General features: G+C 40.5%; 1 protein-coding gene across 2 annotated transcripts in view; it reads right to left on the bottom strand.

The window, feature by feature from the left end:
* Positions 1-546: 546 nt before the first annotated feature.
* LOC128696515 (protein bric-a-brac 1) overlaps positions 547-20,786 on the bottom strand; it is a 134,539-nt gene continuing 114,299 nt past the window's right edge. For both annotated transcript variants that reach the window (XM_053787839.2, XM_053787830.2), the window contains exon 10: positions 547-2,778. In XM_053787839.2, coding sequence (XP_053643814.1) covers positions 2,655-2,778 — 124 coding nt within the window. In that variant the 3' untranslated portion in view covers positions 547-2,654. The remainder of the gene's footprint in view (positions 2,779-20,786) is intronic.

The following is a 20,786-nucleotide window of genomic DNA, read 5'->3' on the forward strand; positions in this document are numbered from 1 at the left end:
AGGTAAATATTGCATGTGTACTGTATAATCATTTTAATTTCCTATCATTTTTTAGGCCTAGCTGTATTGAGCACTTAATATATGATAGTGTAAACATGTTATCAGGTGTAATACATGCATTTGATAGCGAAAAAATGCTATGTTCCACTTGCCAGTGATTTTCACTTATTGGCAAGGATCAGGAACCTGCGGAGAAACGGGGCCCTTCTGTATCTTCCTTTCTGACAGATGCAGCTCTGGTGTGTTTCTTCACCAGTGGCCATTTCATACCAAGGCAAGGTGACCCAAAGAAGAAAACACATTTGCCTCTCTCTATAAATAGTCCACAATGCTGTATGTCCAAACATTTCAATCATTTAGGTCTATGTAGTATTTTAAAACAACCAAATATCTTTAATTATTTTAATTATATTTGCAGCTGTTTGGAGTGACATCTAAACTGTCATATCTGAGCACCTCAGCAAAGACAGTGATTATGTATGAATGATGAAAGTGTTTTTTTTTTCCCCTCTTTTTGGGTCACCCTGATGGGTGGGAAATGGCCAATATGTTGAAAAAAAAAAATTGCAGCTATTTTATTAATTGTACTATTTATCCCTGTCTAATCCTACCCCTAAATTTTAATTTACTGATTGTATCTTTAACCTTAATTATCATTATTATTCGTGCTTTTCATTCCTCTGTATCGTGAATTTTATACTGTCCATCCAATTATTAATTCTGACTTTTACATAAGTACACAGAAGTGACCAGAACTTATATATGTATACAACAAATTCTTGATTTGATTGACTAGATGAGGGTAGTGGGTGACTGGTAATGGTGACTGTGGTAGTAGTAGTTATTCTGCCATGATCTTAAGAAAAATGGTCACTTCTTTAATCAATAAATTTTGCCCACTTATTCTGAATCAACAAACCAGAGGATTTTCCTCTGTATTTCCACAATGCATTAAATCTGGGTTGGTTAAATCGAGGGTATTCTGTATATGTATATTTCCCTTCTCCCCCACTGTCAATATTTTGCACTAAACTCGTAAGTTAAAACAGCTCTATACACATGTACTATTTATATTAAGCAGTTTTAGTGCTAGTTTGAATCTGCCTAAAATGTTGTGCATCCTGGGCTTTTCACAAAAATTGTATTACTTGCATGTTTTTAAAGTAAAATCACCATTATTATTATTATTATTATTATTATTATTATTATTATTATTATTATTATTATTATTATTATTATTATTTAGCCATGCACCACCTCCTGCAATTCCCATTGAATCTTGCACTAGACAGTCCAGTCCTCTCACATCCAGAGTTCTTTCCCTCTCTCAGGCACTTACAGTTACAAGTAATCTTAGATGGATAAAATTCCAAGACTCTTCCACCGGAGGAATATAAAAAGTGTTATGGGTGGGTCTTGGAAGGTGTTTGGTGGTTCCTGCCAGGTAGACACCATGGAAACTTAGGAACAAGAAGGGACTTGAGAACCATTACAAAAACAATAGATTGAACTCCTTGGAGTTTCTTGCAAAGTCTGCAGCAGCATTGCAGCAGAGCCCATTAATAATGAGAAGGTAGGGCAATAGACACACTGATGGCTGGGCATCACAATAGAGAGCATATCTGTAGCATAATGTCAGAAGCTGGGACTATGGTTATATTATCATCATATACGTACATGGTAACCACTAAACCCGCAAGTCATACAGTCATTATGGCAAAAGAGAAAGAAATGGGGGATTGAGAGGAAGAGGTATTGAGGAAAGAACATAGCAACCATGGGGAAGGGCTAGTGTAGCAATCTTAGGCAAGATAACCTTCGGGAAGGGCTGGTGTGGTGACCTTGGGCAAGACAGCCCTCCAGTTACTTTCTGTATGAATGGGAAGCCAATTACTGCTGGTAGAGACATTCTCATCTGTCTCTGGAGATACTTCTGAACACAGACATTAACATGAGAAGTGATAAGAATTATTGTCTGGAGATCATACCGGCATGGAAGACTGCCAGGGAGAACTAGCTAATACAGCTCTCCCATAAATATGACTGCACAACCCTCTTGCAGCAAGTTAGCTCCATGGGGGTGGGGAGTTCAATTAAGTAACAAGACATAACTTGGTCACCTTCAGTGATTCATTGCAAGTAGCCACTTGTGGTTATCTTTATAAAGCTTTTTACCTATGAGTCATGTACAGTATCACAAAATAAAGTTTAAAAACAAATTCTTTCCTGTGATACAGTTCTGCAGCCAAAATTAAAAATTGTGTTGTATAAAATTTGAATAACCTAAAAAGCCATAGCAATTACTGAGTAATATGTCATAGAAACCTGGGTGAAAATCATCACTGTCCAGCAAGTTAGAGCATGACCAATGCTGTAACAACACTCAGCCTCTACGAGTCTACAAGAATGGTGTAATGCTGCAAAAAGATTTTATTGGAGGCCCTAAAATTCAGGGTATCAGATTTTATGATAATGATAACTTTGTCTCCCAAGAAGATACGTTAAACTTACAGTAGTTGGTTAACAGCATATATATTTCTTACAAGAAAAAAGTCCATACTTATGCATTTTCATGATGATGACCTAACAAGAATGATTATCACGAATTATCTTCACCAGTGTCTTGGCATACATCCTTGCCTGTCAGATGAGTTCTATTTAGCTACTGGTGGTCGCTGGTCTGAGTGGTACTTGAATACATGTCTAGAGAGGTGTCCCCTCTGTCGAAATGCCACGCCACACGTTGAACACTTGTATGGCTTTTCACCAGTGTGTATCCTGTAAAAAGACATTCATTTGATTTACTCAAATTCAAACTTTTATTTTGTCAGGACATACATGGATATAACAGCAAATTGGATAGGTCTGGTAATACAATAATTATGTTACTGAAATAGTAATAATAAGATTATACAGTACTTGTATAGTACTTAAATTTCAAACAAGTGCACACACTAGGATCTTAGTAAAAAATGAAAGAGTTAAGCTATCCAACCCCTCAAGGAAGGTTCCTTGATGTTGGTGAGGGGCTCTTGATTTAGGGAATTGGATCAGTGCTCCAGTTCCCCGAATTAAGCCTGAATGCCTTCCACATCCTCCCCCCCAGGCGCTGTATAATCCTCCGGGTTTAGCGCTTCCCCCTTGATTATAATAATAATAATAAGCTATCCAAACTGGAAAATGCTTGAAATTTCCTTACAAGACTGTAAAGTATTGCACACTAGTACTGTAATGACCTATTTGTATTTACTATAGAGTATCTGTAAAATATCACACTGCTCATGTATGGAGCAGATGAGTAACTACTAAGTACTCAGTTTAATTACATCATGGTATTGAAAAAATATAGAAAGAATAATTAATGAGGAGAACTCAACAGATGTTAATGACTAGATAAATCACCAGTGCAACTGATTAACTATATACAAGTTAATGGCTTACCAAATATACAGTATACAAGAAGAAACCGAAACTCATAGATCTTTGGTCAACGTGTTTAAAAAGAAAATTATTTTATCAAATAAAATTTGACAAACCTTGTAGAGATTTAAAAAAAAAATCTGTACAAGGCTCAAAGTTCAAATACAGTATCAAGGCCTGGGAGATAAACTACACTACATATTAAGGTAAGAGTACTAAAAAAACATATGCAAAATATATAGTATAAAAGCTGGAGCTGTACAGTGGTGCTGTGTAAAATATCCTAATATCTATAACTAATGTGGTCCTGAGCCTAACATTACCAGATAATGCTCCTCTTCAAGGGGGGCTCCTTGGCGTGGTGAAGAGGCTCTTGGTCTGAGGAATTAGACCTGTCGGTCTCCTTCCTCAGGCCGAACCTAATTACCCCCCAATCCCCCCTTCCCTATCCCATCCTCCCCTTTTCCCTTTCCTCCTCCCCCTCCCCACCCCTCCCTTTTGCCCTTCCTCTTTTTGGCCTTTGGGATTTTTCCCACAGGCGCACTAGTTCCTAGGTAGGGGAAAGGGTACCGGGGTCCATCCCATTCCGTTGAGGTTCTTGGCGGTGGCGTAGTTTGCCGTAGAATCTGGATCACCTGGGGATGTCCCGATCCCTCTCCGGTATCCCGGAGAGTGGCTTTGGTTGTCTTTCGGGCGACGGGTGTATCTCTGGAAGCCACCTTTCGGATTCCGGGGGTGGTGGCCGAAGGAGGTATGCTTTGTGGCGGATATCTGGCTGCCCTCTCTTTTGTCCACCAAGGTAGCTCGGCAGATTTGAGGTTGCTATCCTGGATTGCTGGTTTACTGGCATGATGGGTAGGGTATGGCACGGGTTCCATGCTGCATCTACGCTACTTGCGGTGCTGAGGTCCTCTTGGGCGTGGAGGGAGATTTCTGGCCCTTTCATTCCTCCTAGGAACTATCCCTCCCCGGTCCCCCCTTTTTTTTCATTCTTTTTTTATTTTTATTTTCTTTTCTTCTTTCTTTTTTTTTCTTAAAAACAAAAAGAAAGAAGTAACCTAACCATGGAGAACCCAATCCATGACCCTGCTACCCCCGGGCCCCTTCTTGATACCGCACCCCGTTCTAACCCCGCCTCGTCTTTGGACCACTCTTCGGACATTCCTCATGCCTCTGTACCTCTTGCTGGTGCTGTTTCCTCACCCGCTTCAGGTACTGAGGTCTTGACTGACTCCTTTGATTTATCTAACCTCCGCTCTCCTTTGACTATGCTTCCGGCCTCTCCCTCTATGGTGCGGCAATTTTCGAATCGCCAGCCCATTCCACATCGGACCAACTCTGGTCCCATGCCTAAACGCCAACGAAAATTACCTGCTGATGATACTTCTCCACCTTCTCATTCTTCTCAGAAAAGATCGACACGTCCTGCACTCCCTTTCCACGCTCAGTTTCAGACTGCACAATGGACTAAATTCTTCACTTTACGACCGACTTCCTCTACCGCCTATCTTTCCGACCGCTGTATAACCCTTGTGGCTTAGCGCTTCTTTTTGATTATAATAATAATAATAATAATATCTTTCCGACCACAGTATTGGCAAGGTGCTCCTACGCCATGTTGGTAAAGATATTTCTTTTCATGCTCTTAAGAGCAGTACGCGCATCATCACTGTACAGAATGCTACCCAAGCTCATGATCTTTCTCTTCTTTCCCATATAGATATTGTTCCTGTCACTATTGAAAAACATCATTCCCTCAATTCTTGTAGTGGTACCGTCATTCTGCCCCATACCATAGTTCAACAAAATTTCCAGACATGTGGCAATGCCATTCTTGAACAGCTGGAACTCCAAGATCTCCCAATCCTCAAGGTAGACACTTATGTTCTTCCTGCCCGCTGGCGGAGACGATACCCTAGCGATGTGGCTCGCTTAACTTTTGACAGCCGTGAACTCCCATCCTCAGTTTATGTAGCAGGACATCGGTTACAAGTTCGAAAGGTGATCCCTACACCGCAACAGTGTAGAAATTGCTGGCGATTTGGCCATCCAGCGAAATATTGCAGATCCATAGCCGAATGCCCAGTCTGTGGTGCCGATGACCATTCTAATACGTCTTGCAATCGACCTCCCTCTTGCCTTAATTGTCATGAGGCTCACCCTTCATACTCTCGCCGTTGCAACCCCTGAATGGGTTGCAATGATTATTATGTATATATATAATTATTATCTTTTCATATAATTTTATATTGCTTATATTTGCAATAATAGCTAAATCGTAAATGTATTGCTTTATATTGTTATTTGACTTAGCTTCCTTTGGTTAGGTAGGATGTAACATATTATGTGCTCAGTTCAAGTCTTTATTGTCTAACTACTGTAATTATCGCTTGTGGCTCGTTAGACTGCCGGCTTCTGTTTCTGAGCTGCAGCGACCCACGGAGCTATCACATGATCGAGGGGGGGGTGTCCTCACCTCGCCTGAAGTATTCAGTCTGGTCTAGACTCTCTTGGTGGTTGGACAGATCATCTGTCTCATTATTCTTGTTAGTTCTGGAGACTCTGTTCACAGAACATTGTATAGACTTAGTGATTTTCGGCGTTGTACTGAGGTTGTGTGTCGCTTAGACACTCTGAGCAACTCAGGTCTTGAGCTGTAGCTTCTGACCTAACTTGTACTGGTATCTGTGTATTATCACAGTCGGGGATTTTCTTATGCTGAACTTACATTCAGTAGTATGGGAGTTTTGTGGCTTTTGTGGAGGATCTGCTGATGGTCCCTACTAGCTGTCTTTATATTATCTCCTTCTTCCTGATTGTGTCGCAGTTGCTTGTTATATTGTTGTTCGGCTTATCAGTTGTTTTATTGTTCAAGCAGACTGTTCCGACTGCCAGTTGGTTAAGAAGTTAGTTTATCTGAGGACTTTGTCAGTCACTTGTTTAAGTCTAGTCGAGTCGTGAGCCATAGCGAACTACTTAGAGCACTTACACACATACACACAAAATTACTTGTACATATTTGTAATATCTTATTAAATGTTAATGTACCAGACGGTACTTAAGAATTATAAATGTGATATGTTCTTTCAGCACAATAATATTGTACTCGAGAGAAGTGATATTATTTTGATTACTGTGATTAATTTATTTATTATTATTATTATCACACTGGCCGATTCCCACCAAGGCAGGGTGGCCCGAAAAAGAAAAACTTTCACCATCATTCACTCCATCACTGTCTTGCCAGAAGGGTGCTTTACACTACAGTTTTTAAACTGCAACATTAACACCCCTCCTTCAGAGTGCAGGCACTGTACTTCCCATCTCCAGGACTCAAGTCCGGCCTGCCGGTTTCCCTGAACCCCTTCATAAATGTTACTTTGCTCACACTCCAACAGCACGTCAAGTATTAAAAACCATTTGTCTCCATTCACTCCTATCAAACACGCTCACGCATGCCTGCTGGAAGTCCAAGCCCCTCGCACACAAAACTTCCTTTACCCCCTCTCTCCAACCTTTCCTAGGCCGACCCCTACCCCGCCTTCCTTCCACTACAGACTGATACACTCTTGAAGTCATTCTGTTTCGCTCCATTCTCTCTACATGTCCGAACCACCTCAACAACCCTTCCTCAGCCCTCTGGACAACAGTTTTGGTAATCCCGCACCTCCTCCTAACTTCCAAACTACGAATTCTCTGCATTATATTCACACCACACATTGCCCTCAGACATGACATCTCCACTGCCTCCAGCCTTCTCCTCACTGCAACATTCATCACCCATGCTTCACACCCATATAAGAGCGTTGGTAAAACTATACTCTCATACATTCCCCTCTTTGCCTCCAAGGACAAAGTTCTTTGTCTCCACAGACTCCTAAGTGCACCACTCACTCTTTTCCCCTCATCAATTCTATGATTCACCTCATCTTTCATAGACCCATCCGCTGACATGTCCACTCCCAAATATCTGAATACATTTACCTCCTCCATACTCTCTCCCTCCAATCTGATATTCAATCTTTCATCACCTAATCTTTTTGTTATCCTCATAACCTTACTCTTTCCTGTATTCACCTTTAATTTTCTTCTTTTGCACACCCTACCAAATTCATCCACCAATCTCTGCAACTTCTCTTCAGAATCTCCCAAGAGCACAGTGTCATCAGCAAAGAGCAGCTGTGACAACTCCCACTTTGTGTGTGATTCTTTATCTTTTAACTCCACGCCTCTTGCCAAGACCCTCGCATTTACTTCTCTTACAACCCCATCTATAAATATATTAAACAACCACGGTAACATCACACATCCTTGTCTAAGGCCTACTTTTACTGGGAAATAATTTCCCTCTTTCCTACATACTCTAACTTGAGCCTCACTATCCTCGTAAAAACTCTTCACTGCTTTCAGTAACCTACCTCCTACACCATACACTTGCAACATCTGCCACATTGCCCCCCTATCCACCCTGTCATATGCCTTTTCCAAATCCATAAATGCCACAAAGACCTCTTTAGCCTTATCTAAATACTGTTCACTTATATGTTTCACTGTAAACACCTGGTCCACACACCCCCTACCTTTCCTAAACCCTCCTTGTTCATCTGCTATCCTATTCTCCGTCTTACTCTTAATTCTTTCAATAATAACTCTACCATACACTTTACCAGGTATACTCAGCAGACTTATCCCCCTATAATTTTTGCACTCTCTTTTATCCCCTTTGCCTTTATACAAAGGAACTATGCATGCTCTCTGCCAATCCCTAGGTACCTTACCCTCTTCCATACATTTATTAAATAATTGCACCAACCACTCCAAAACTATATCCCCACCTGCTTTTAACATTTCTATCTTTATCCCATCAATCCCGGCTGCCTTACCCCCTTTCATTTTACCTACTGCCTCACGAACTTCCCCCACACTCACAACTGGCTCTTCCTCACTCCTACAAGATGTTATTCCTCTTTGTCCTATACACGAAATCACAGCTTCCTTATCTTCATCAACATTTAACAATTCCTCAAAATATTCCCTCCATCTTCCCAATACCTCTAACTCTCCATTTAATAACTCTCCTCTCCTATTTTTAACTGGCAAATCCATTTGTTCTCTAGGCTTTCTTAACTTGTTAATCTCACTCCAAAACTTTTTATTTTCAACAAAATTTGTTGATAACATCTCACCCACTCTCTCATTTGCTCTCTTTTTACATTGCTTCACCATTCTCTTAACCTCTCTCTTTTTCTCCATATACTCTTCCCTCCTTGCATCACTTCTACTTTGTAAAAACTTCTCATATGCTAACTTTTTCTCCATTACTACTCTCTTTACATCATCATTCCACCAATCGCTCCTCTTCCCTCCCGCACCCACTTTCCTGTAACCACAAACTTCTGCTGAACACTCAAACACTACATTTTTAAACCTACCCCATACCTCTTCGACCCCATTGCCTATGCTCTCATTAGCACATCTATCCTCCAATAGCTGTTTATATCTTACCCTAACTGCCTCCTCTTTTAGTTTATAAACCTTCACCTCTCTCTTCCCTGATGCTTCTATTCTCCTTGTATCCCATCTACCTTTTACTCTCAGTGTAGCTACAACTAGAAAGTGATCTGATATATCTGTGGCCCCTCTATAAACATGTACATCCTGAAATCTACTCAACAGTCTTTTATCTACCAATACATAATCCAACAAACTACTGTCATTTCGCCCTACATCATATCTTGTATACTTATTTATCCTCTTTTTCTTAAAATATGTATTACCTATAACTAAACCCCTTTCTATACAAAGTTCAATCAAAGGGCTCCCATTATCATTTACACCTGGCACCCCAAACTTACCTACCACACCCTCTCTAAAAGTTTCTCCTACTTTAGCATTCATGTCCCCTACCACAATTACTCTCTCACTTGGTTCAAAGGCTCCTATACATTCACTTAACATCTCCCAAAATCTCTCTCTCTCCTCTGCATTCCTCTCTTCTCCAGGTGCATACACGCTTATTATAACCCACTTCTCGCATCCAACCTTTACTTTAATCCACATAATTCTTGAATTTACACATTCATATTCTCTTTTCTCCTTCCATAACTGATCATTCAGCATTACTGCTACCCCTTCCTTTGCTCTAACCCTCTCAGATACTCTAGATTTAATCCCATTTATTTCCCCCCACTGAAACTCCCCTACCCCCTTCAGCTTTGTTTCGCTTAGGGCCAGGACATCCAACTTATTTTCATTCATAACATCAGCAATCATCTGTTTCTTGTCATCTGCACTACATCCACGCACATTTAAGCATCCCAGTTTTATAAAGTTTTTCTTCTTCTCTTTTTTAGTAAATGTCTACAGGAGAAGGGGTTACTAGCCCATTGCTCCCGGCATTTTAGTCGCCTCATACGACACGCATGGCTTACGGAGGAAAGATTCTTTTCCACTTCCCCATGGACAATAGAAGAAATAAAGAAGAACAAGAGCTATTTAGAAAAAGGAGAAAAACCTAGATGTATGTATATATATATATATGCATGAGCGTGTCTGTGAAGTGTGACCAAAGTGTAAGTAGGAGTAGCAAGATATCCCTGTTATCTAGCGTGTTTATGAGACAGAAAAAGAAACCAGCAATCCTACCATCATGCAAAACAGTTACAGGTTTCTGTTTCACAGTCATCTGGCAGGACGGTAGTACTTCCCTGGGTGGTTGCTGTCTACCAACCTACTACTACGATTAATTTAATTAATTTAATTTGATAATATACCTCTAGACTTAATAAATTTATTAAATTTTAATTTCTCTAGTTAGTAGCCTACCAGTTGTAATCCTGAAGCACTATTGAATCATACTGAATTCTAATGGATAATTGGACAAGGATACTGACTACTTGTTACGAAAACCCAGTAACAGGCTGGATGCTAGAAGGGCAGTCCTTTCTAGTATTCACTGGAGATCTCTAAGCTTTTAGAATCGCGCTTTTTGTAACAAATGGGGGCCTTTCCGGGATGCTCTTGATCCAAGGTGTTGGAGAAATTGTCCAGTTTGACATACTAGTAACTCTATGATCAAACACTTTGAGTATTTTCCTAATCTGAAGACTCTGAGTTTAGTCTTGTACAACAAACTAGGTGGATGTATGTACTTGACTGAGTCTCTTGATCCAAGGAGATGGAAATACTGTTTATGAGCTCTAAGACGACCAACATGAAAATTCCTATTAGGATTATAGTTTCCCATAATCACTCTCTTGTAGTACATTTATTTTCGTGATGTATGCCAAAGTGAAACAGTTAATTGATACTCTGACTTTGTCTGAGTTAAGTACATTAAAACTTCAGACGTGTTGGCGAGTAGCCAAATATCTCGGTGTGACGTATAACAGGAATTACACTGCAGAAACTGTCAGAGCGTTAATTAAAGATATATTGTTTCCTGCTCTTACAGAGATGTCTGATTATGATTCAGATTCAGAAAGCCTAGTGTCACAATTAGGAAGTATGACTCTATTTGATGACATAGAAGAGAGAGCAACTAAGGCAGAAGTGAGCCTAGTGTCTGAGCCTAGTGTAGCTCAGTTCTCGCTCACACCTTCCCTCCTAACTGTTAGTATGACGCAGCCTCATACTAGTACAGTGTATGCTACACCTGTATCTACTTATCCTAGACCAGATCTAGACTCTCTAGGGACAGCTGGACGAAGCTTCCGACCTAAGGACAGTCCAGAAAGACATGTTAATTTCCTTACTCCTCCATTACCCATTCCTTACTCCTCCATTACCCACTGGTCCTATCTCTCAGGAACAGTTTGAGAGGTTTGAACGCCTCATTATGTTGCAGACTGCACAAATAGAGGCTCAGAGGAAATTGAACGAAGAAGATTTCCAGAGAGAAAATGTTCGTCTGGGAAGACTACAGACTGATAGATCACAGGACACATTTAATGTGCAGAAAGCTGCATCCATGGTTCCTAAGTTTTTTGAAAGTGACTTAGACACCTATTTTGATGTGTTTGAGAACCAGGCACGTGCTATGAACTGGCCACGTAAGCACTGGGCTACCTCGTTGCACACAGCTTTGACAGGAAGAGCTCAAACTTGTACTGCTGCTTTACCATTTGCCAAGTACATTAGTTATGATGCTGTCAAACAAACTATTCTAGAGACATATAACTTGTTGCTTGTAAGTTATCAACGTGCATTTCGTACGTTACAACGACGACAAGATCAAACTTGTGTCGAGTTTGCTCATGAGAAAAAAGTTGCATTTGAGAGGTGGTGTAGGTCTGCCAAGTGTAACAACTACAACAGCCTTGTTCAGTTGTTACTACACAAAGAGTTTAACAACTGTATGTCTGCTGACATACAAGAATATCTGATCGATCATACTACCTCGGATATTCTGGAAACTGCAGCATTAGCAGACAATTACGAGATTTCTCACAAACTTGTACGTACTAAAAAACAGAAAAACAAGGTAACTAAAAATTGTCCTAGAAGTTGGCAACCTAAATCAGCTGCTCATTGCCGGCCTGATGTACCTGCTACTGTAACTTCTCGTACCTTTACCAGGAAAACTCACAATCCTGAATCTGCCTCTGTGGTTAGACAGAAATCTGATATCGAGAAGAAGAAAGTTAAATGTACCTATTGTAACAGAAAAGGACATGCTAGAGAGTATTGCTATAAGTTGGAAAGAGATGCGAGAGACAGTCATGCGGCTGGCGCCCCCACACAAGTCGTATCCTCTTCAGAGCAACAAAGGCACCAAAATCCTAGTAATACCTCTGATCCTACTGTTTTAGATAATGTTACTCAGGATAGATGACTAGCGTCAGAGAGTGCATCTGACGAAAAGATTCGTTCAGCAATGAGTCCTTACTTTTCGAGAGGTAAAGTAGGATTTGACGAATCACATCTAACTGAGATAATTACTTTCAGAGACACTGGCAGTTATCTCACGTTATTAAGAGAAGATGTACTGCCCATAACTGATGATACCTATTGCAAGATAGATGTATTGTTAGAAGCCTATGGAGGGGCTGTTATAAAAGTACCTCTTCATAAAGTTTACATTGAAACAAGCTATTATACTGGTTATATTTCAGTGGGTATATCCAGTGGTGTATTTCCCATCAGGTCAGTGGACTTGTTGATAGGGAACAATATCCTTCATGCTGGTATATGTAAGGACCCACTTGTGATTGATAATAACACTGATGATAATTATGCCATTGAAGCTTTTAGAGAGAAACCTATTTTATTTCCTCTCAGTGCAATTACTAGAGCTATGTCAAAGATTCAACAACCATCCTTGTCTCCTGTTGAGTTAGTGGATGACAATGATTTGGGCTTGAATATGTTGTTTAGTGACGCTCTGCGCCCAGGATCATTAACACCAACTTCCCCCGGTCATCAACCTAGTCAAGACACAACTAACGTTAAATTTCTAACTCATGATGATTTAATCAAGGATCAGTTTGTTGATCAGTCACTGGAAAGACTGAGAGATATAGCAGTTACTGAGAGTGAAGCAAAGGATCTCGATAACTGTTACTACTATAGTAACGGTGTACTGATGGAGAAAAATACATGTAAGTTGTCAGCTGATAGTGTTTCCACCACAGTCAAGCATCTCGTAGTGTTACCAGTTACATTTCGTGAACAAGCCATTGATTTTGCTCACAATAGTCCCATTGGAGGACATTTGGGTGTCAAGAAGACACTCGGTAAACTGGCAAAACATTTTACTTGGCCAAAGATGAAGGAAACAGTAGCTGATCATGTGCGACGTTGCCACGTGTGTCAAGTGACAGGCAAGCCAGCGCACACACCTCCACCTGCACCTCTCATTCCTATCACCGTGGATGGTGAACCTTCTCACGTCTTATTATTGATTGTGTTGGTCCTTTGCCTAGAACCAAACTAAGAAACCAATACTTATTTACTATTATGGACGCTGCAACAAGCTATCCCAAAGCTATTCCTATGAGAAAAATTAATGCTCGTGCTATTGTGAGAGCGCTAATGAAATTTTTCTCCCAGGTTGGATTGCCACGAGAGATACAGTCAGATCAGGGATCTAATTTCACTTCTAAGATCTTTCGAGAAGCATTATCCCACCTAGGAATAAAGTCTGTACTTTCAACCAGCTATCATCCACAGTCACGAAGTGCTCTAGAGAGATTTCACCAGACACTGAAGTTCATGATGAGAGCTTATTGTGAACATTTTTCTAGAGACTGGGATGAGGATATACCTTTTCTTCTGTTCGCTATGAGAGAAAGTGAACAAGAAAGTCTCGGGTTTAGTCCGTTTGAATTAATATTCGGACACCAAGTGCGTGGTCCTCTCGCAGTGTTGAAAGACGTGTGGACAGGAAAATCAAATCCATCATTGAGTACTTCACCTTCATTAATGCAGCAACATTTGACAGCCGCTAGAGAGCTAGCTTCGAAAAACCTAGTTTCAGCCCAAGCTAGAATGAAGCAACATTATGACAAGCGTGCTGTCTCTCGCTCTTTTAAAGCATGAGATAAGGTGATGGCTCGGAAATTAGTACCAGGTCATGCTCTACAAGCCAGGTAAATTATTTGGTATGTACGCCTGGGAAAAAGAAATCTAATCATGTGTACCATGTTAACCAGCTTAAAACATACTACGCTAGTCCTCTACCTACTACATCTATTCTTCCTAGGACAGAGGAAGAAAACGTCAGTCTACCTGATATCTCTAGAGGTATAGAGGTGCGTTTAGAAAATTCAGTGACTCTACAGTCACTAGATTTTCTTAGTAACCTTGGGATTGATAAAGCTGGTGATATTAAAAACATGATTTTGCATTTCCCTGAATTGTTCAGTGATGTTCCTAAACGCTGTACTCTGGGTGTACATGACGTTGATGTACAGGGAGCATCACCCATTAAGCAATCACCATATAGAATGAGTCCAACAAAGCATAAAGCATTGAGAGAAGAGGTTGATTTTCTGTTATCTCATGGACTTATTGAGCACAGTAAAAGTCCATGGGCATCTCCCTGTATTTTAGTGCCTAAACCTGACGGTAGTTTCAGGATGTGCACTGATTACAGGAAAGTGAACTCTGTCACCTTGCCTGATGGTTATCCTCTACCTCGCATTGATGACCTTACTGACCGTGTGTCATGAGCCCAGTTTGTCAGCCGTTTAGATCTCTTACGATTTTATTATCAAGTCCCGCTTACTGAACGTGCTCAAGAAATATCTGCTTTTACTGTTCAAGATGGATTGTTTAACTACCTCGTCACCCCCTTCGGCCTATGTAACGCGGCTTCTTCATTCCAACGTATAATGAACAAGTTGACCCACAACTTAGAAGGAGTAGAAGCCTACCTTGACGACTTAGTGGTGTACAGTGACGAGTGGGAACAGCACTTGACTCGTCTCAGAGCATTGTTTGAGAGACTGGCGCACTACAACTTCACTGTTAACTTAGCTAAATGTAGTTTTGGTCAAGCCAAGATTACTTATCTAGGCTTTTGTATCGGCCAAGGTGAGGTTGCTCCTATTGAGGCTAAGGTTTGTGCAATTTCTGAATTTCCAGTGCCACAGGATAGGAAGCGAGTACAGAGATTCCTGGGTATGGCAGGATATTATCGCAGGTTCTGTCCAAACTTTTCTCAGATTGCAGCTCCTCTTACTGAGCTTACTAGTAGCAAAGTTCAGTTCATCTGGACTAGAGATTGTTCAGACTCGTTCAAAAGGTTGAAGCGCTTGCTATCCTCTGCTCCTGTGTTGAAAAGTCCTAATTTCAATCTTCCCTTCTGTTTACATATAGATGCGAGTGGCTATGCAGTGGGTGCTGTGCTGCTCCAACAGTCAACATCCACTGATATTCTCCATCCTATATGTTACTATTCATCTAAGCTTAAATGACACCAGAAAAGTTATGCCACTATTGAGAAAGAGGCTCTAGCTCTTGTGGTGTCCTTGGAACATTTTGACGTGTATTTGGGCACTTCCCCATTTAAAATTAACGTTTTTTCAGACCATAATCCACTCACTTATATTAACACTATGAAGAGTAAGAATGCTAGGATCATGAGGTGGGCACTCAGAATCCAACCTTATTCTATTAGTATAAAACACATAAGTGGTCATTGTAATGTAATTGTTGACGCTCTGTCACGTCCTTAATAATTATCATTTTTTTTTTTTTTTTTTTTTTTATTATCACACCGGCCGATTCCCACCAAGGCAGGGTGGCCCGAAAAAGAAAAACTTTCACCATCATTCGCTCCATCACTGTCTTGCCAGAAGGGTGCTTTACACTACAGTTTTTAAACTGCAACATTAACACCCCTCCTTCAGAGTGCAGGCACTGTACTTCCCATCTCCAGGACTCAAGTCCGGCCTGCCGGTTTCCCTGAATCCCTTCATAAATGTTACTTTGCTCACACTCCAACAGCACGTCAAGTATTAAAAACCATTTGTCTCCATTCACTCCTATCAAACACGCTCACACATGCCTGCTGGAAGTCCAAGCCCCTCGCACACAAAACCTCCTTTACCCCCTCCCTCCAACCCTTCCTAGGCCGACCCCTACCCCGCCTTCCTTCCACTACAGACTGATACACTCTTGAAGTCATTCTGTTTCGCTCCATTCTCTCTACATGTCCGAACCACCTCAACAACCCTTCCTCAGCCCTTTGGACAACAGTTTTGGTAATCCCGCACCTCCTCCTAACTTCCAAACTACGAATTCTCTGCATTATATTCACACCACACATTGCCCTGAGACATGACATCTCCACTGCCTCCAGCCTTCTCCTCGCTGCAACATTCATCACCCACGCTTCACACCCATATAAGAGCGTTGGTAAAACTATACTCTCATACATTCCCCTCTTTGCCTCCAAGGACAAAGTTCTTTGTCTCCACAGACTCCTAAGTGCACCACTCACTCTTTTTCCCTCATCAATTCTATGATTCACCTCATCTTTCATAGACCCATCCGCTGACACGTCCACTCCCAAATATCTGAATACGTTCACCTCCTCCATACTCTCTCCCTCCAATCTGATATTCAATCTTTCATCACCTAATCTTTTTGTTATCCTCATAACCTTACTCTTTCCTGTATTCACCTTTAATTTTCTTCTTTTGCACACCCTACCAAATTCATCCACCAATCTCTGCAACTTCTCTTCAGAATCTCCCAAGAGCACAGTGTCATCAGCAAAGAGCAGCTGTGACAACTCCCACTTTGTGTGTGATTCTTTATCTTTTAACTCCACGCCTCTTGCCAAGACCCTCGCATTTACTTCTCTTACAACCCCATCTATAAATATATTAAACAACCACGGTGACATCACACATCCTTGTCTAAGGCCTACTTTTACTGGGAAAAAATTTCCCTCTTTCCTACATACTCTAACTTGAGCCTCACTATCCTCGTAAAAACTCTTCACTGCTTTCAGTAACCTACCTCCTACACCATACACTTGCAACATCTGCCACATTGCCCCCCTATCCACCCTGTCATACGCCTTTTCCAAATCCATAAATGCCACAAAGACCTCTTTAGCCTTATCTAAATACTGTTCACTTATATGTTTCACTGTAAACACCTGGTCCACACACCCCCTACCTTTCCTAAAGCCTCCTTGTTCATCTGCTATCCTATTCTCCGTCTTACTCTTAATTCTTTCAATTATAACTCTACCATACACTTTACCAGGTACACTCAACAGACTTATCCCCCTATAATTTTTGCACTCTCTTTTATCCCCTTTGCCTTTATACAAAGGAACTATGCATGCTCTCTGCCAATCCCTAGGTACCTTACCCTCTTCCATACATTTATTAAATAATTGCACCAACCACTCCAAAACTACATCCCCACCTGCTTTTAACATTTCTATCTTTATCCCATCAATCCCGGCTGCCTTACCCCCTTTCATTTTACCTACTGCCTCACGAACTTCCCCCACACTCACAACTGGCTCTTCCTCACTCCTACAAGATGTTATTCCTCCTTGCCCTATACACGAAATCACAGCTTCCCTATCTTCATCAACATTTAACAATTCCTCAAAATATTCCTTCCATCTTCCCAATACCTCTAACTCTCCATTTAATAACTCTCCTCTCCTATTTTTAACAGACAAATCCATTTGTTCTCTAGGCTTTCTTAACTTGTTAATCTCACTCCAAAACTTTTTCTTATTTTCAACAAAATTTGTTGATAACATCTCACCCACTCTCTCATTTGCTCTCTTTTTACATTGCTTCACCACTCTCTTAACTTCTCTCTTTTTCTCCATATACTCTTCCCTCCTTGCATCACTTCTACTTTGTAAAAACTTCTCATATGCTAACTTTTTCTCCCTTACTACTCTCTTTACATCATCATTCCACCAATCGCTCCTCTTCCCTCCTGCACCCACTTTCCTGTAACCACAAACTTCTGCTGAACACTCTAACACTACATTTTTAAACCTACCCCATACCTCTTCGACCCCATTGCCTATGCTCTCATTAGCCCATCTATCCTCTAATAGCTGTTTATATCTTACCCTAACTGCCTCCTCTTTTAGTTTATAAACCTTTACCTCTCTCTTCCCTGATGCTTCTATTCTCCTTGTATCCCATCTACCTTTTACTCTCAGTGTAGCTACAACTAGAAAGTGATCTGATATATCTGTGGCCCCTCTATAAACATGTACATCCTGAAGTCTACTCAACAGTCTTTTATCTACCAATACATAATCCAACAAACTACTGTCATTTCGCCCTACATCATATCGTGTATACTTATTTATCCTCTTTTTCTTAAAATATGTATTACCTATAACTAAACCCCTTTCTATACAAAGTTCAATCAAAGGGCTCCCATTATCATTTACACCTGGCACCCCAAACTTACCTACCACACCCTCTCTAAAAGTTTCTCCTACTTTAGCATTCAAGTCCCCTACCACAATTACTCTCTCACTTGGTTCAAAGGCTCCTATACATTCACTTAACATCTCCCAAAATCTCTCTCTCTCCTCTGCATTCCTCTCTTCTCCAGGTGCATACACGCTTATTATGACCCACTTCTCGCATCCAACCTTTACTTTAATCCACATAATTCTTGAATCAGTTACATTAAATTAACGTAATTTTATGCCCAAATACCTTTTGTTACTTGCTATGTCAAATTCAGTAGAGTAACTTAATCCCTCCAGCCCATATTAATTATATATACTCATGTCTAATTATTATATTTATATATTCACAGTAATGATGTGTGTGAGGAGACAAGCTGAGTGTTGAGTGGGTAGTGTGGTGTGGGCGATGTACTGCGTGACGGAACACTGTCCTGCCGCAGACCCCTCCCCCTTCACTACACACCTTAAGCTGTTTCATACTCAGATGTCCATACTGCATAGCATTCCACAACCACTACTTAAGAGTGGAATGCATTCTCCTCTATTATGTCAGGCTAGTCTGCACTATCCTGTCTCTGCACTGATGTACATAACCACGAGTATGTGGAGATACGATACTGTGTACTGCCCTAGTACTAGGGGCATATCTTATTGTATATACGCTGTGAAATTATAGAAGTGCTTGTCACAAGATTGACTCTTAGATTTTTTTTATATTAAACTGTTAGTAATGTAACCTGAGTAATCAGTAATGTGAAAGACATTAATGCAACTCCTAGTGCGACCGTTTGTCGTGTTCGGGGGGTGTTGCAACCCCTGAATGGGTTGCAATGATTATTATGTATCTTTCTTTCTTTCTTTCTTTCAACACACCGGCCGCATCCCACCGAGGCGGGGTGGCCCAAAAGGAAAAACGAAAGTTTCTCCTTTTACATTTAGTAATATATACAGGAGAAGAGGTTACTAGCCCCTTGCTCCCGGCATTTTAGTTGCCTCTTACAACACGCATGGCTTACGGAGGAAGAATTCTGTTCCACTTCCCCATGGAGATAAGAGGAAATAAACAAGAATAGGAACTAGAAAGAAAATAGAAGAAAACCCAGAGGGGTGTGTATATATGTGCTTGTACATGTATGTGTAGTGTGACCTAAGTGTAAGTAGAAATAGCAAGACGTACCTGAAATCTTGCATGTTTATGAGACAGAAAAAAGGACACCAGCAATCCTACCATCATGTAAAACAATTACAGGCTTTCGTTTTACATTCACTTGGCAGGACGGTAGTACCTCCCTGGGCGGTTGCTGTCTACCAACCTACTACCTATAATTATTATGTATATATATAATTATTTTCTTTTCATATTTTATATTGCTTATATTTGCGATAATAGCTAAATCGTAAATGTATTGCTTTATATTGTTATTTGACTTAGCTTCCTTTGGTTAGGTAGGATGTAACATATTATGTGCTCAGTTCAAGTCTTTATTGTCTAACTACTGTAATTATCGCTTGTGGCTCGTTAGACTGCCGGGTTCTGTTTCTGAGCTGCAGCGACCCACGGAGCTATCATGTGATCGAGGGGGGGGTGTCCTCACCTCGCCTGAAGTATTCAGTCTGGTCTAGACTCTCTTGGTGGTTGGACAGATCGACTGTCTCATTATTCTTGTTAGTTCTGGAGACTCTGTTCACAGAACATTGTATAGACTTAGTGATTTTCGACGTTGTACTGAGGTTGTGTGTCGCTTAGACACTCTGAGCAACTCAGGTCCTGAGCTATAGCTTCTGACCTAACTTGTACTGGTATCTGTGTATTATCACAGTCGGGGATTTTCTTATGCTGAACTTATATTCAGTAGTATGGGAGTTTTGTGACTTTTGTGGAGGATCTGCTGATGGTCCCTACTAGCTGTCTTTATATTATCTCCTTGTTCCTGATTGTGTTGCAGTTGCTTTTTATATTGTTGTTCGGCTTATCAGTCGTTTTATTGTTCAAGCACACTGTTCCGATTGCCAGTTGGTTAAGAAGTTAGTTTATTTGAGGACTTTGTCAGTCACTTGTTTAAGTCTAGTCGAGTCGTGAGACATAGCGAACTACTTAGAGCACTTACACACATACACACAAAATTACTTGTACATATTTGTAATATCTTATTAAATGTTAATGTACCAGACGGTACTTAAGAATTATAAATGTGATATGTGCTTTCAGCACAATAATATTGTACTCGAGAGAAGTGATATTATTTTGATTACTGTGATTAATTTAATTTAATTTAATTTGATAATATACCTCTAGACTTAATAAATTTATTAAATTTTAATTTCTCTAGTTAGTAGCCTACCAGTTGTAATCCTGAAGCACTATTGAATCATACTGAATTCTAATGGATAATTGGACAAGGATACTGATTACTTGTTACGAAAACCCAGTAACAGGCTGGATGCTAGA

Source organism: Cherax quadricarinatus, chromosome 31 (assembly GCF_038502225.1).
Source record: "Cherax quadricarinatus isolate ZL_2023a chromosome 31, ASM3850222v1, whole genome shotgun sequence".
NCBI lineage: Eukaryota > Metazoa > Arthropoda > Malacostraca > Decapoda > Parastacidae > Cherax > Cherax quadricarinatus.